This window comes from Macadamia integrifolia, chromosome 2 (assembly GCF_013358625.1).
Source record: "Macadamia integrifolia cultivar HAES 741 chromosome 2, SCU_Mint_v3, whole genome shotgun sequence".
NCBI lineage: Eukaryota > Viridiplantae > Streptophyta > Magnoliopsida > Proteales > Proteaceae > Macadamia > Macadamia integrifolia.
In genome coordinates this window covers 11,519,110-11,532,320 of record NC_056558.1, presented here as the reverse complement: position 1 = coordinate 11,532,320, position 13,211 = coordinate 11,519,110, and the positions used below count along the sequence as shown (strand labels likewise).

The window sequence follows — 13,211 nt, the reverse complement described above, 5'->3', positions numbered from 1 at the left end:
ATGGATTCAATTGGTCATAATATTAAGATATTTTTCATGTATCATGTATAATGAGTTGTTATCGTCTCGTATGTATTATATAAGGCAAAATATAATTATATCATACTACCTTACAAATATCTATTTTATCATTTTTATATCCTAATGTGATAAAGATTACTTCAACTATTTCAATAAAAGAAAAAAAAAAAAACAACAAAATCGATCTGATATAATCAGATCTTCTTGAGCGTCACTGAAGGTTGGGTGCGCTTTCAATGGCTAAAGGGACCTGGCATGCAACCCAGCATACAATAGCAGCTATGCACCCCAAGTTTTCCCAACCATTGATCGTGCATTGGACCTCGAGTAGCATTGAAGAGGATCTGATTACACATTTAAAAAAAAAACTAAATATAGGGCATGATATAACTGGAAGTATTCTATCTCTACCCGCACCTTTAACTTCCCTACCCACAGGTACAATAAAATCCTTAAATTGTCTAGATTTCGGCGCTCACTCGTTGTATTGAGAAACTGTGGGCGCGCGTGCTTTTCCACATCATTGTAGGCTTTGCAACATTAAAATGGAAAGATAATTAGGGACCGGCCAAGCTGGCTCCAGTACATTTCTTTATAAGGGCTTCCAACCAATCTGCCGAAAGATTGGTACCCTCAACTGAACCAAATAGATGGATGGCCCATTAGAGTTTAACTGAGACAGAGATATCCTCAAACCCCTGAGATTGGTTTGTTTCTCCAACTGACACCAATCTGGGTCGACCTTTTCTATTCCAACTGAACCACTTTGTTGCCACCCAGAACAAAAACCAGGCTACAGTTGTTCAGAATCCAGATGTGTTCCTGCAACCAAACAATCCCTCATGAAGCGCAGAGTTTGACCAACACAGAGAATTCCAAAAGTCTAACACGTTGAAGAGTATCGACTCGAGTGATTGAAACACGTTATAGGGCATAGTCGTAGTTTCACAAAAGATCAGGGGTAAAATAGACAAAGTGGTTACCTTTTCAGCCCTTTCTCTTTATTCTTTATTTTTTAAATTACAGTTTATAGTTTATAAACAAGAGAGGGATTCATCCATTTCCGTTAAGAAGTGCGTCACTCTCTGTGAGCCTCGTTAGTTAACCCTTCTCGTGCTTACAGTAGATACTAGATACGTTATATCTCCTCTGTTTCTCCCATCTCTTTCTCTGTTTATCCAACAGAGAAAACCAACTTCCTTCCTGCATAAGGGTTCATGACCAGCCTCCCTAACAACAATTCATTATTAATATTATTTTTTTGGTATTGACATTATTATTATTATTATTATTTTTATTAAGATAGATACGTGTATGTTTCAATATAGAAGAGAGAGAAAGTGAGGAGAAGGGTGCAACAGGGCTTCATCAGTTGTGGAAATTTAGCCGCTTTTAAGGTATCTTTCTTTCTTGGGCAGTTTCTATTGTATTTTTTCTGTAAATTTCTTTTTTTTTTTCTTTCTGGGTTATCTCTATTGCCTTTTAATGAAATGTATTGGGCAAATTGAGTATGTGGGTCTGCTGTATAATGGCTGTTCAAACTTCATATTTTTTTTTTTTTTTTTTTTTTTTTTTTTTTTTTTAATTAATTTTCTTCAACATGTAGAATTTTAGGTCGGTAAGCCTGCTAGTTTTGGGTATTGTTCTATAACTTTTATCTAATAATTTTGTTTTGAATTGTTTATATAAATTTCCTTAGAATGATCCAGATTTGACAGAATGTTTAGATTTTTCGTGCTTGGGTTTGAATGACCAGATTTGGTTGATATCTGGCTTGTATTGACCCTTTTTGTTGCTGGGTTTCATAGAGTGATTTGTCCTGATAGCAAAAGGGGTTTCTTTTTTGGGTAGTTGGGTTTTGATATTTGACGGTATTTAGATATTGAGAACATGTATTGTTGATTTCTGAGGTTGCAACTGCCTCCTCCCCCTTACCTTCTCCTCATCTGGGTTTTATGATGGAACTTCATCTCTGGCAGTTTTGAGAATATATTTTCTGTTAGTTGATTCTGGTCGCTCAGGATAGTGGTTATCTGTTTCTTCACAATTTAAGAGAGTGGGAATTAGGGTTTGTGATTTCTTCCAGTCACTGGAACAGTTTTGCAGAAAAGCAGGGTTCTGTGCTGTAGAGGTTAGTTTTCTTCTTTGTCTCTGTTCAGATATAACAATTCATCTATGGGTTTCATGGAGATTTCCTGGTTGATACATTCCCCTGAGATTCAAGTACATATATGTGTCTATCTTCTGTATAGCTCTTTTTCTTCCAAAGTTTTCAACTAGTGATGTGGAATTCCTCATTTAGATTAGAACTCAATGTTGCATCCACTTAGATCCAAGATTGGTTTTCATGTGCTGTACTAGATGAGATCTTTTGTTTTCATTTTGGAATAAAGTCTGAAATAAACTAAAGATCTAATTTTTAGCTTATGCTATTTCTGATGAAAATAGGACCATTTATGTTTTCTATGATCAGAAGGATTTTGAAAAATTATGTGGTTCTCTAGTCATCTTATGTTATATTGCAAGATAAGAATAAATTGACCTCTATGTCATACTGCAGGAGTGTAGGCTCCAGTTGGTTATCCAGTGCATGAAGGAAAATCAGGCCCTGAATTTAGCATTGGGTGTAGATATATTTGATAGATTAAGGTAGGGGTGCTTGTTTCACGTGGAACTTCTATGCGTTTTAGGTTCATTTCCTAGGGATCAAGTAAGCTTCTGGTTTGGTGCATACTATACCCTCATAATGTTGGTTAAGATGCAGAGTCTATTTCATAGTAGGGCCACTGTGAATGTTAGAAAAATTCAATCCTACCCATGATAGAGACCTTTTAAAGCACGTTGTTGGGCAGGAAGAAAAAATAGTAGTGTGAGTCCTCATGTTTATCAAACCTTGCTGTGATTTATATGGAAATATTGTAATGGTTTTGTTGAAGAAAACTAACTCAACAGCTTAAGCTATTAAGTGGAGAGACTCAACTTATATATTACAGCATCTATGGTCTTTGAGTTTTGCAATATGGGATTAATTTCAACACTCTTCCTTATGTGTTGCCTTTCTTTTGGGTGGTAGTACATGAGGCATGTGTGGCTCCTCTTTTGGGTGACCATACACAAATGTATTATTAATGTAGTGGATATTAGGTTGAAGAAGTCCAAACCAAAGGCTTAAGCTATTAGATGGAGAGGCTCAACTGGTAGATGATGGCATCCAAGGTCCCAGAGTTGTCTAATGTGGGATTATTTTGAAAGTTTCATTCCTTGCTTTCTCTGTGATTTTTCATATTTTATTGGCTGCTGCTTATGAAGTTTGAAAAACTTAACCACATTATGACAATTTTTCCAATCATTTTAAAGTACATGGTTTTCAGGATGGGTTAGGAAGAAAACAACAGTCGCGTGAATAGTCTTTTTCTATTGTTAAACTTGATTTGGGTTTATATGGAAGTGTTTTAATGATTTTATGTATGAGTTCAATTCATTGCCTTATAATGGAGTGTTTTCTATGGGAGATGACCAAAGTTGGAATATTAATTGGGAGGAGAATTTCTCGCTGTAGATTTATAAGTGTAACATACACCCTAGTTGAGGTTCCTTGTTGGAAGAGTTAGATATCCCTTGTTTATAATTTACAGTTTTGAGGGATGGGTTCATGTAACCCTCGTAAAAGGGGAGATATGGGTTCAGGTAAGTTGAGTCTTCAGATGTTCGTGCACCACTCTTAGGAGTTTTCACATGGTCTTTTATGGTCCACTCCAATTTTATTTTTGTAACTTCTATACTACCATTGTGTATGGATCAGTTTTCTAAGGAATACTTTACATGCCACATTGCCACCATAAGCACCAGGAGATATTGTGTTTTACTTGTAAGTCTAGTATTATGTTAAACTTTCTATTTGTTTATCTCTGTTTTTTCTGCATTTTTCCCTTTACAGTCAATTATCAATGGGGACAGAATGAGTCCATGGTTGCTTAAAAGAAGAACATCTTGGAATCACAGGTTATGAAAGTTTTCAGCATGATACTCCTGTTAGCATGAGTATTGAATCCAACAGTGCTTCAATAGTTTCTAGCAGTAATGTCATGGAAGCAAGTCAAGCAACCACCGAGATACCCCTGGTAAAATTGGATGCTGAGCCTAGCAGTTGTAAGGAAGTGAAGGCTAAGCGATCACTTCGGCGTAGAAACTGGATAGATTATGGGGTATTTGATATTAGTTTTGAAGAGGAATCTGATTGTCAGAAGTCCATGAAGGTTGTTTTCAAATTTATATTGGATGACTTTCCCATACTTCAATATCTATTCTTGTTGCTTAGTCGGTGTTTCTACCCACATTTTCTGAATCATATTTCCATGTTATTCATCTCCAGCTAAATCCATTTTGTCAACTTTTGTAGCTTCTCCTATTTTTGGAAGATGATGCTTCAAGTTTCTTTGAAGAAAATCACTAAGAAATTGATGCTTTATACTACTTCTGTCTTCTCTTTTCTCCTCTAGGAAATTTTATGTTAACAAAATTTTTAACTTCTTATTTGGATGGTTAAGCTGGACTCAGGGCACAACATCATGGTTTTAGTTTGGATATAGTCAATTAAGTGACGAGGTCAAGACCCAGCAAATAATTGAACATTTGCATTCTTTAACAGTATCTGTCCTAAATTTAATGAAGAGCGAAGTGAAAAATATCACTACTGTGTAAACGAAGAGTTTGAGATTAAGCATTACAATCTCCAAGGTCTTTTTTGATTTTGTCCCCGTTTTGGTGGACGGGTACACTTTCAAAATTTCAAAATCTTATCCTAGTTAAATATAGTAGTAATTGATATTGGTCATTACTTTATTTATTTCTGTAAGCATTTACTCTACACGGTTTTCAAAGTTGCTTTAAGTCCCTATTAGGAACTTTACATGTATAGTAATTGAGATATGTGTTAGATGGTTTCGACTATAGTTATTGTCTTATCAAAAGTAAGGGTGATTGTCAATTGGCTTTCCATATAAGAACCTGCTTCAACCCAATAGTTGAGCAGGATTGACTAGACTTTTGGATTTCATCTGGCTTGGTTTTAAAACATTTACTATATGATGATAGGTGTCATGAATTCTGTGATGAAGGTGCATTGTACCATACATAGAGAATAAAAACAGCTGTTTTCCAGCTTAAAGAATGCCCGCAGGAAGGCCTTTCTTTAGACCATCCCTAGCGGGGAGCATTGCTTAATGGATGTAAGAAAGCAATAGATTTACATGTTAACCCATCACGTATCTCATAATAAATTTTCACTCAGGACCGACTGATGAGACGCAACCAGAGAAATGATGGCACCATCGAATGCTCAGGCAGTCTTCGAAGCCAGAAGGTATACCTACTCAGATGATTTGTAATGGAATTTTATATTTTATTTATTTATTTTCAATGGGCACAGTAGCTATATTTATGTAGTTATATCCTTGTACATGTTGTTGGTTAAACCCCATGGGCAGAATACTGATAACTCTAACCCTAGTTCTTATATTCATTTCACTGGCTATCTCCGGAATGTTGGTTTAAAATTTGGTGAGACCTTTAAAATATAAAAAACTAAAAATAGGAATAGTAAATTATTTACAAAATTAAGCTAAAAAAAATCATTAGTACTTTCAATACAATGTTGATAGATGATAACATAAAATCCAACAAAACTATCAAATTTGAACATATTATGTTCACTGCAAAGACATCAAACTTTGCCTCCATCTTGCCTGCACTCCGACCGGTCGCCATCCCCTTTCTGTCCCTTCTGAGAGCCAGTCGACACAATCAACCTTGCCTCTCTCCATTGCTCTGCTCCTCCGCATTCCCTCCTACGGGTTCCCCTTCCTTTTCCATAAACCTTGTCCCTTCGACAAACTCCGACCCATCATCTCTTCTTCCCCCTTTTTACCCCTCGTTTATGTGGGCACCATCTCTTACATCACTCTCCTCAGGCCCCTCTGGCCCATCCTTGCTCCCTTGAAGCTCCCTTCTCATGGATTTGATTTTGGACTTGGGTCATGGTACAAGTGATGCCCCAGCCACCCCATTCTCACGGTCATGGTTAAGGACCTAGTGCCCAACCCGATTGCTTCCATCGTCCACCATTCTCCCCTGCAATCCAGTTCTGCACTCCCCCACTTCCCAGCAATCGCATGGGGCTCCCCCCTTCAGCTGCCCCCTCCCCCCTATCCATGCTTATCAGCGCCAGTGCCATAGCAACCTAGCTTTGCGTCATCATATCTCCCCCAGGCCCAGTCCCAGTCCTTTGGGGCTCTTGCAGTCCCCTCTTTCAACACTTCATGAATCAAGGCTTTTTTTGGAATATTCAAGTTCTTAATACCTTGCCTAAACAATCTGAAGTTCGATCTTGCATTAAGCTCCAGCATGCGTTCTATAGTCTTATAGAAACTAGAATGAAAGAAGTTAACACATCTTGTATTTTATAATTGTCATTTCATTTACTTAAGATATTGTTCATAAATATGCGTACACCCCCCAAATGAATATAAGAAAAATAGTTGAAAAATAAAATTCCAAAAGGATAAAATGTCAACTCCCCAGTTCGAGAACAAACTGAATTTTAGGTTGTAGGGGCAATATTCAGCTTTCAAATGCTAGGGTTTCTCTCAAATCTAAAAATTTCTTAAATCTTATTGTGATTGAACATCACTAAAAACCAAAAGAGTAGTAAAATAATCTTTTGTTTTGATGTCAAAAAATTTATTTCCATTTAAGGCACTTTTTAACAGCATTTGCGCACACCAAATAAGGTTTGACTGGAGCATAACTCCTTCAATATGAATCCAATATAAACAATCTTGGATTTGTTGGAAAGCTGGTTTTGTGCTCTGCCAAATACAATAAGTTTCATACAAACAAAAAAAATTTGACTAGTCAAACTTATTAAAGAACAAAAACATTTCTCGAAATGTTGATTTTTGAGGACTTGATGTGGCTTAATGTTGATTTTTGATGATATAAGGTATATGTAGTATACTAAATAATGTTGTACAAGAGGGGAAATAAAAAATTAACACTTGAGCACCTTGGTGGCTTAGGCAACACCTAGGTGGGTGCCCTCTCACCTAAGTGCTTAGGCACCCCTCCACTGCCTTGGGTCGCCTTGTTGCATTGACAACTACGTAACTCACTTTAGAAGCTGCATCCAGATAGGCTGCCTGAATACATCCAACGAGCATAACTTTCTTGTATGGAGACAATGCTGCACCGATACTAGCTGAGATATAGTCTCGCTGGTTTTCTCATCAAATGGATAAAATCTTGTAGCAAGAAACTTCTGCAAATATATTTTTTTAAAATTAATAAAAATAGGGTACTTAAATATTGAATATAGCATTCAACTTTTGCATATCATAAGTACTTTTAAATGGTACTTTATGTAGAAAACCTAAAAGGGCATTTTTATCAGCATTATTAGTGGTGATGCACTGATACTCTACTCTATTTTTGTATCCTCTGTTTAACTTTATGTTTCTCTGACATCACTTTATGGTGGGTGGAGGTGCACTAAAACAGTATTTCATTCTTTGCTCTTACTTGATGACACTTTTCTGAGTGAAATGAATCAACTGTTGAGATGTTCAACTAGGTGTCTGCCAGATGGCTTCCACAAGAAGCATGCAGGCCAGTCATTGAGGATGCTCCTGTTTTTCATCCCAGTGAAGAGGTATCCTTTTGAGCATTTCCATCGAGGTTAGAAATTATTTTGGTGGCTTTGGTTGAGCCACACATCATTTATTGTGCATCTTGATGTTCCATTCATCAGGAATTTGAAGATACACTTGGTTACATAGCAAAGATACGCAAGAAAGCTGAGCTGTATGGTATATGCCGGATTGTACCTCCTCCTTCTTGGAAGCCGCCCTGCCCTTTAAGAGAGAAGAACATATGGGAACATGCTAAGTTTGCCACACGTGTTCAGCAAGTAGACTTACTTCAGAACAGGGAGCCCATGAGAAAGAAATCCAAAAGTCGTGGCGAAAGGAAACGCAAAAGACGACGAAGTTCGAGGATGGGAACAACCCGGAGACGGACCAGTTCAGAAACTTATGAAGCTAGTGAGTGTGTTGCATCTGATACAGATGAGAAGTTTGGGTTCCAATCAGGTTCAGATTTCACACTAGAAGACTTTCAGAAATATTCGGATGATTTCAAAGATCATTATTTTGGCATGAAGGAAGCTGAAGAGAGCTTAAATTTTGTTGGTGTTGAACCCGACAAGCGGAGGATGCCATCGGTAGAAGATATTGAAGGTGAATATTGGCGGATAATTGAGAAACCAATAGAAGAGGTTGAGGTATGGAAATATAATTTTGCAATATATTATTTTGAAGCAACCTTTCCCCTCCATTGGATATACATGATTTCATACTGGATAATTGCAGGTTTCCTATGGCGCTGATCTGGAAACCGGAGTGTTTGGAAGTGGATTTCCTAAGGCATCATCCTCAATAACTGGAAACAACTCAGATCGGCATGTGGAGTCTGGGTGGAATTTAAATAAATTTCCTCGCCTGCCAGGATCTGTACTATGTTTTGAAAGAAGAGATATCTCAGGGGTCCTAGTGCCATGGTTATATATTGGGATGTGCTTCTCGTCATTTTGTTGGGTGAGTATTCAGTCCCACTATGATCAAGGTTTTAAAAAGCAACTTGTGAGAATAAACATGATTTTTCATTGTTCAAATGTTTGTACTTTCTAGAATCTGATATAGTTGTGCACATTCTTTTTTTTTTTTAAACTACTAAACATAATAAGTTAATAACAAAACGATATTTATTGAAGGGATAAAATGTAAAATATTAAAAGGGTCATAGAAGAAGATATAATGGATGACATAATTGGCATAAAGGTAACAAAGGTTGTTTCGTCGAATTGTTGTGTTCAGTGAATATCATCTCCTGGAGAGGAATGTAAACCATTATAATGATTTTGATAGAACTTTTTGAGCTTTGTATACTTAAAACATCATAAAATTGAGCATTACCATAAGAACAGAAGCTTAGATACCCAACTATGATGCATATCAAAGCCTGAATAAGAAGAGGACGAGAATACAACAACAAAAACAAAAACAAAAGAGATTTTTTACTGTTCACGTGAACAGTGACCGCATGAACAGTGGAGGGACAGCTTGTGTGGGCCCTTTTAGTGGAGATATGGTGGATCTTTGATGGAGAAATAACTTACCATTTTGTTTACTTGCTATTATTTAAGTTTCCTTTTCTATAGTTTCTATTTTCAGTTTTAGAGATAAGAGTTTCTAATTTATTAGGTTTCTATTTTTGTTTTCCTTGGCCAGCAAGTAGTTGTCTTCGATAGAGTTTCTTTCAATTTTGTAATGCAACGTTATTTTGGTAACTCTCCAATAGTCATAGAGAGTTACTATTTTCTTGTAATTGGTTTTATTATAAATAAAGGCAAGAGGTTGCACACAACAGCGACCGATTTGAGGAAAAGAATACAGCTTTGTGCTTCTCTGTGAGAGAGTATGGTGAGATGCCATCGGTGAGAGACCAAACCAATGGTTAGAGGCCATGGGTGAGAGACCCGAGTCTAGACTGCACTATCCCCTTCTTCACTATTTTTGGTTTAAATTTTTTGTTGAAGACTGTTTGAAGAAGTATTCCTATTGCTGGACATCAGTGTAGTGATCCCACTGTAGTTTTGGTCCTGACTGAACTGGTATCTACATTAAACTGATATTGATAAAAATGATATAATGATACTTGTGGGAAGTGCTTTATGGATACTGGTACAGTTTAACCATAACATCTTGGGATTTTTTAAAAGAAAAGGGAAAACATTATCTTGTAATAAGTTCCTCATTATTAAGTTCTTGCTATGGTCTTCCCTGAGTGACTTTGAATTTGAACTAGTCAAGTACCTTGCTCTTTTTCATAGAAAATGATACCATGTGTGCGCCATCTCATCTTATGCTCACGTCTAAGTTTCGCCAATGGTCCTCGGTTGCTTGGCAAAGAGTGGTTTCTTCTTGCACCATTTCTTCCATTTGGAAAAAGAAAAATTGGAACATCTCACTCGTACTTTCCATGTACACAGTATGCTAGAGGGAGAGATGGACCAGATGGTCAGTGGTACAATCCATTTCATTGCTTCAACTGCCTTGAGGAAGTGGTTCTCCAGAAAATATTTCTGAGGACCCCACCTAGAGAAACTTATTTTTCCATTGTCAAATTTGTTACATTTTGAATGTTTTGAGTGCTACAAAATGTTACCTATCTTGTAGCTAAAGTTCTCATTTTTCTTATCATAGCTGACACCTTTTTCCTGCTTTTGGTTTTGCTGCTGGCAATAGCATGTTGAGGACCATCACCTCTACTCCCTAAACTATCTTCATTGGGGTGATCCAAAATTATGGTATGGAGTTCCTGGAAACAGTGCGGTGGAATTGGAGAATTCCATGAGAAAGCATTTACCAGATCTGTTTGAAGAGCAACCTGATTTACTTCATGAACTGGTAAGTCCTTGATATTAATCACGTTTTGTTTGATCTTGATTTGATCTGAAGTAATGCATGTAGTTTTAAAACAGAAGATTGGTACAAAAACTTTGCAAAGATTGGGCGATGGACTTTGTGGACCTCAAATGAGAAATTGGCAATAGTATTGTTCTTTTTTCTAGCTGTTTGATTTTCATATTTTCCCATGCTGACTTTGTACTGTTTCTTCTTTATAATAATAAAAAATAAAAAGTTTCCTCATTTAATTTTGTTTTATTATTTTCCTAAAAAATTTTGCATGAAAAACCATCCTTTGCATCTATCCTATAAACATTAGAACGAAGTACAAGAGGACTAAGAGCAGTATTGTTACCCTGCCTGTGCTTTGTATCTGCAATTTTTCAAACAAAATGATCTAACATCAATTCACAGGTGTGCTTTTGGACTGCCCAACATGTGTTTGAATTAATAAAAACTGCATAAGATTTGATAGTTAGGAAGATCAAAGAGATTAATATCTTATATCTGGCATTGAAAATCAATTTGGTGGGTACTGCTCGGGTGTTCTCTTTTGGCTTCTTATGACACAGATGTGTGGCCTCATGTCTTCCCTACCCAAAAATTTGATAATTTATATTTCACCATATGGAGCAGGTTACTCAGTTATCCCCATCAGTTTTAAAATCTGAGGGTGTTCCAGTTTACCGAGTTGTCCAACATGCTGGAGAGTTTGTTCTCACATTTCCACGGGCGTATCACTCTGGCTTCAACTGTGGCTTCAACTGTGCGGAGGCTGTGAATGTTGCTCCAGTTGATTGGTTACCACATGGACAAAGTGCAGTGGAGCTCTACAGTGAGCAATGTCGCAAGACATCTATATCCCACGACAAGCTGCTTCTAGGGGCAGCTCGTGAAGCTGTACGGGCTTTGTGGGAGCTTTTAGTTCTGAGGAAGGAAAGTACAGAGAATTTAAGTTGGAAAAGTGTTTGTGGTAAGGATGGGGTGCTCACAAAGTCAATTAAGGTGAGTAATTTTCTACATCTATGCTTTTATCTATGTAACTTATACTGAATTATGTTTCAGTTGTGACTTGGGATTTCTGTTGATTTTTAGACCCGAGTTGAGATGGAGCATGAAAGAAGAGACTCTCTTCCAATATTTTTGCGGTCCCGAAAAATGAACAGAGACTTCGATTCTACCCATGATAGAGAATGTTTTTCCTGCTTCTATGACTTACACCTATCTGCTGCAAGTTGCAAGTGCTCTCCTGACTGCTTTGCATGTCTGAAGCATGCAAATCTTCTCTGTTCATGTGAAATAGGTCAGAGGTTTATCCTTTTCCGCTATGACTTGGATGAATTGGACACCCTGGTTGAAGCTTTAGAAGGAGAATTGAATGCTGTCAGTCAATGGGCCTTGAACGACCTTGGATTGGTTGGCAGCAATCACCCAGATGCTGGTGTCTGTAAGCTGGACCAAGGAAGTCAGACAATGAGGCCTGATTGTCTGGAGCACAAGATTAAAAAAAATTCATGTCCCGAAGGAATTGATGAAGTCCCTTGCAAATCTGGTAATCATAATTCTTCAGAAGTTTTTTCAAAATTGAAACAGGGATCATCTAGTTTATGCGGATCTCTTGTCAAGTCAGAAGTAGAGAATGGGGTCTTGAATAAAGAAATTCTGATCATAAAAGATGAGGGAGGACCGCTGCAGGACAAGTATATTGATTTAAATCTTGAGGGTCCGCTGGATGAACATGGAAGTGGGGTGCAAGAAATGGTCAATGATGTTTATAAGAAAAACTCTCTTAAAGTGGCTGAGACCTGTCTATCAGTGGTTAATCAAGAGAAAGTTAATGGTTCAAATGTGTTGGTAGAAACCGAAACAGTGGGTCCCGACAGTAGTGGGAGGTCCTATCCTGTTCCTATCATGTCAATTTCTGATTGTAGTTCGTCACTCTCTCGCACTCAATCTGCTGAGTTAAATTCTTCTTTTGTACTTTCCAACAGAAACCACCCATCAAGTTCAAGGGATTCTGGAGAACAGTGTACTTGTAGTGGTAATAAGCTGTTTGGTGTTGATCTTTGGACTTCTCATCCGAATTCACCCTCATGCACCACCGTCGCTAGAACTGAAACTAATGTGTCAAGTTCTTGCCCAAAGACTTCTCTAAATGGACAAAACGGTCCAATGCAAACTTTGGATTCAAATGTTCAAGCTATAAGCTTTGGAGAAGTTGTTCCCAGCAAGCTGTGGTGCAACAAGCGCACCATATTTCCGAAAGGTATGTTGCACTTAGTCCTCCTCCAGAAGGTCCTATGGCTCTTTTGCCAACTCCATTTAGCGGCTCTAAGGCTTAGTTGATATGACTTAAGTTAATTTTCCTGTGACTTGGCATCGGCAGGGTTCAGGAGTCGTGTCCGATTCTTTAGTGTGCTTGATCCAACGCAGATGTGTAGCTATATTTCGGAAGTTCTGGATGCTGGCCTCCTTGGGCCTCTTTTCAAGGTGAAGTTTCTTTGTTTTGCTTCTTGTTTTAGATAAATACTTGTAATTTATAATAGAGGGGATATTCCATTTTACGGATTCTTTTACATCATCCACTATACCTTTATTTCTAGCTGTAGGAAATGTGTGTTACTGTGCATCCATGTGACACAAGATTCACCACTGTTATGAAGATGAGAG

General features: G+C 37.5%; 1 protein-coding gene across 8 annotated transcripts in view; it reads left to right on the top strand.

The window, feature by feature from the left end:
• The first annotated feature begins 1,094 nt into the window (after positions 1-1,094).
• Positions 1,095-13,211, top strand: part of LOC122067413 (lysine-specific demethylase JMJ18-like) — a 14,587-nt gene continuing 2,470 nt past the window's right edge. Inside the window, exons 1-11 of one of the 8 annotated variants that reach the window (XM_042631291.1) lie at positions 1,095-1,418; positions 3,959-4,277; positions 5,312-5,383; positions 7,649-7,726; positions 7,826-8,356; positions 8,445-8,669; positions 10,380-10,541; positions 11,178-11,546; positions 11,637-12,433; positions 12,533-12,807; positions 12,928-13,031. In XM_042631291.1, coding sequence (XP_042487225.1) covers positions 4,059-4,277; positions 5,312-5,383; positions 7,649-7,726; positions 7,826-8,356; positions 8,445-8,669; positions 10,380-10,541; positions 11,178-11,546; positions 11,637-12,433; positions 12,533-12,807; positions 12,928-13,031 — 2,832 coding nt within the window. In that variant the 5' untranslated portion in view covers positions 1,095-1,418; positions 3,959-4,058. Of the gene's footprint in view, positions 1,419-1,569; positions 1,659-1,705; positions 2,153-2,197; positions 2,671-3,958; positions 4,278-5,311; positions 5,384-7,648; positions 7,727-7,825; positions 8,357-8,444; positions 8,670-10,379; positions 10,542-11,177; positions 11,547-11,636; positions 12,808-12,927; positions 13,032-13,211 lie in introns of those variants that run through there. The other 7 variants (XM_042631278.1, XM_042631264.1, XM_042631272.1 and 4 more) reach the window with 7 other exon arrangements.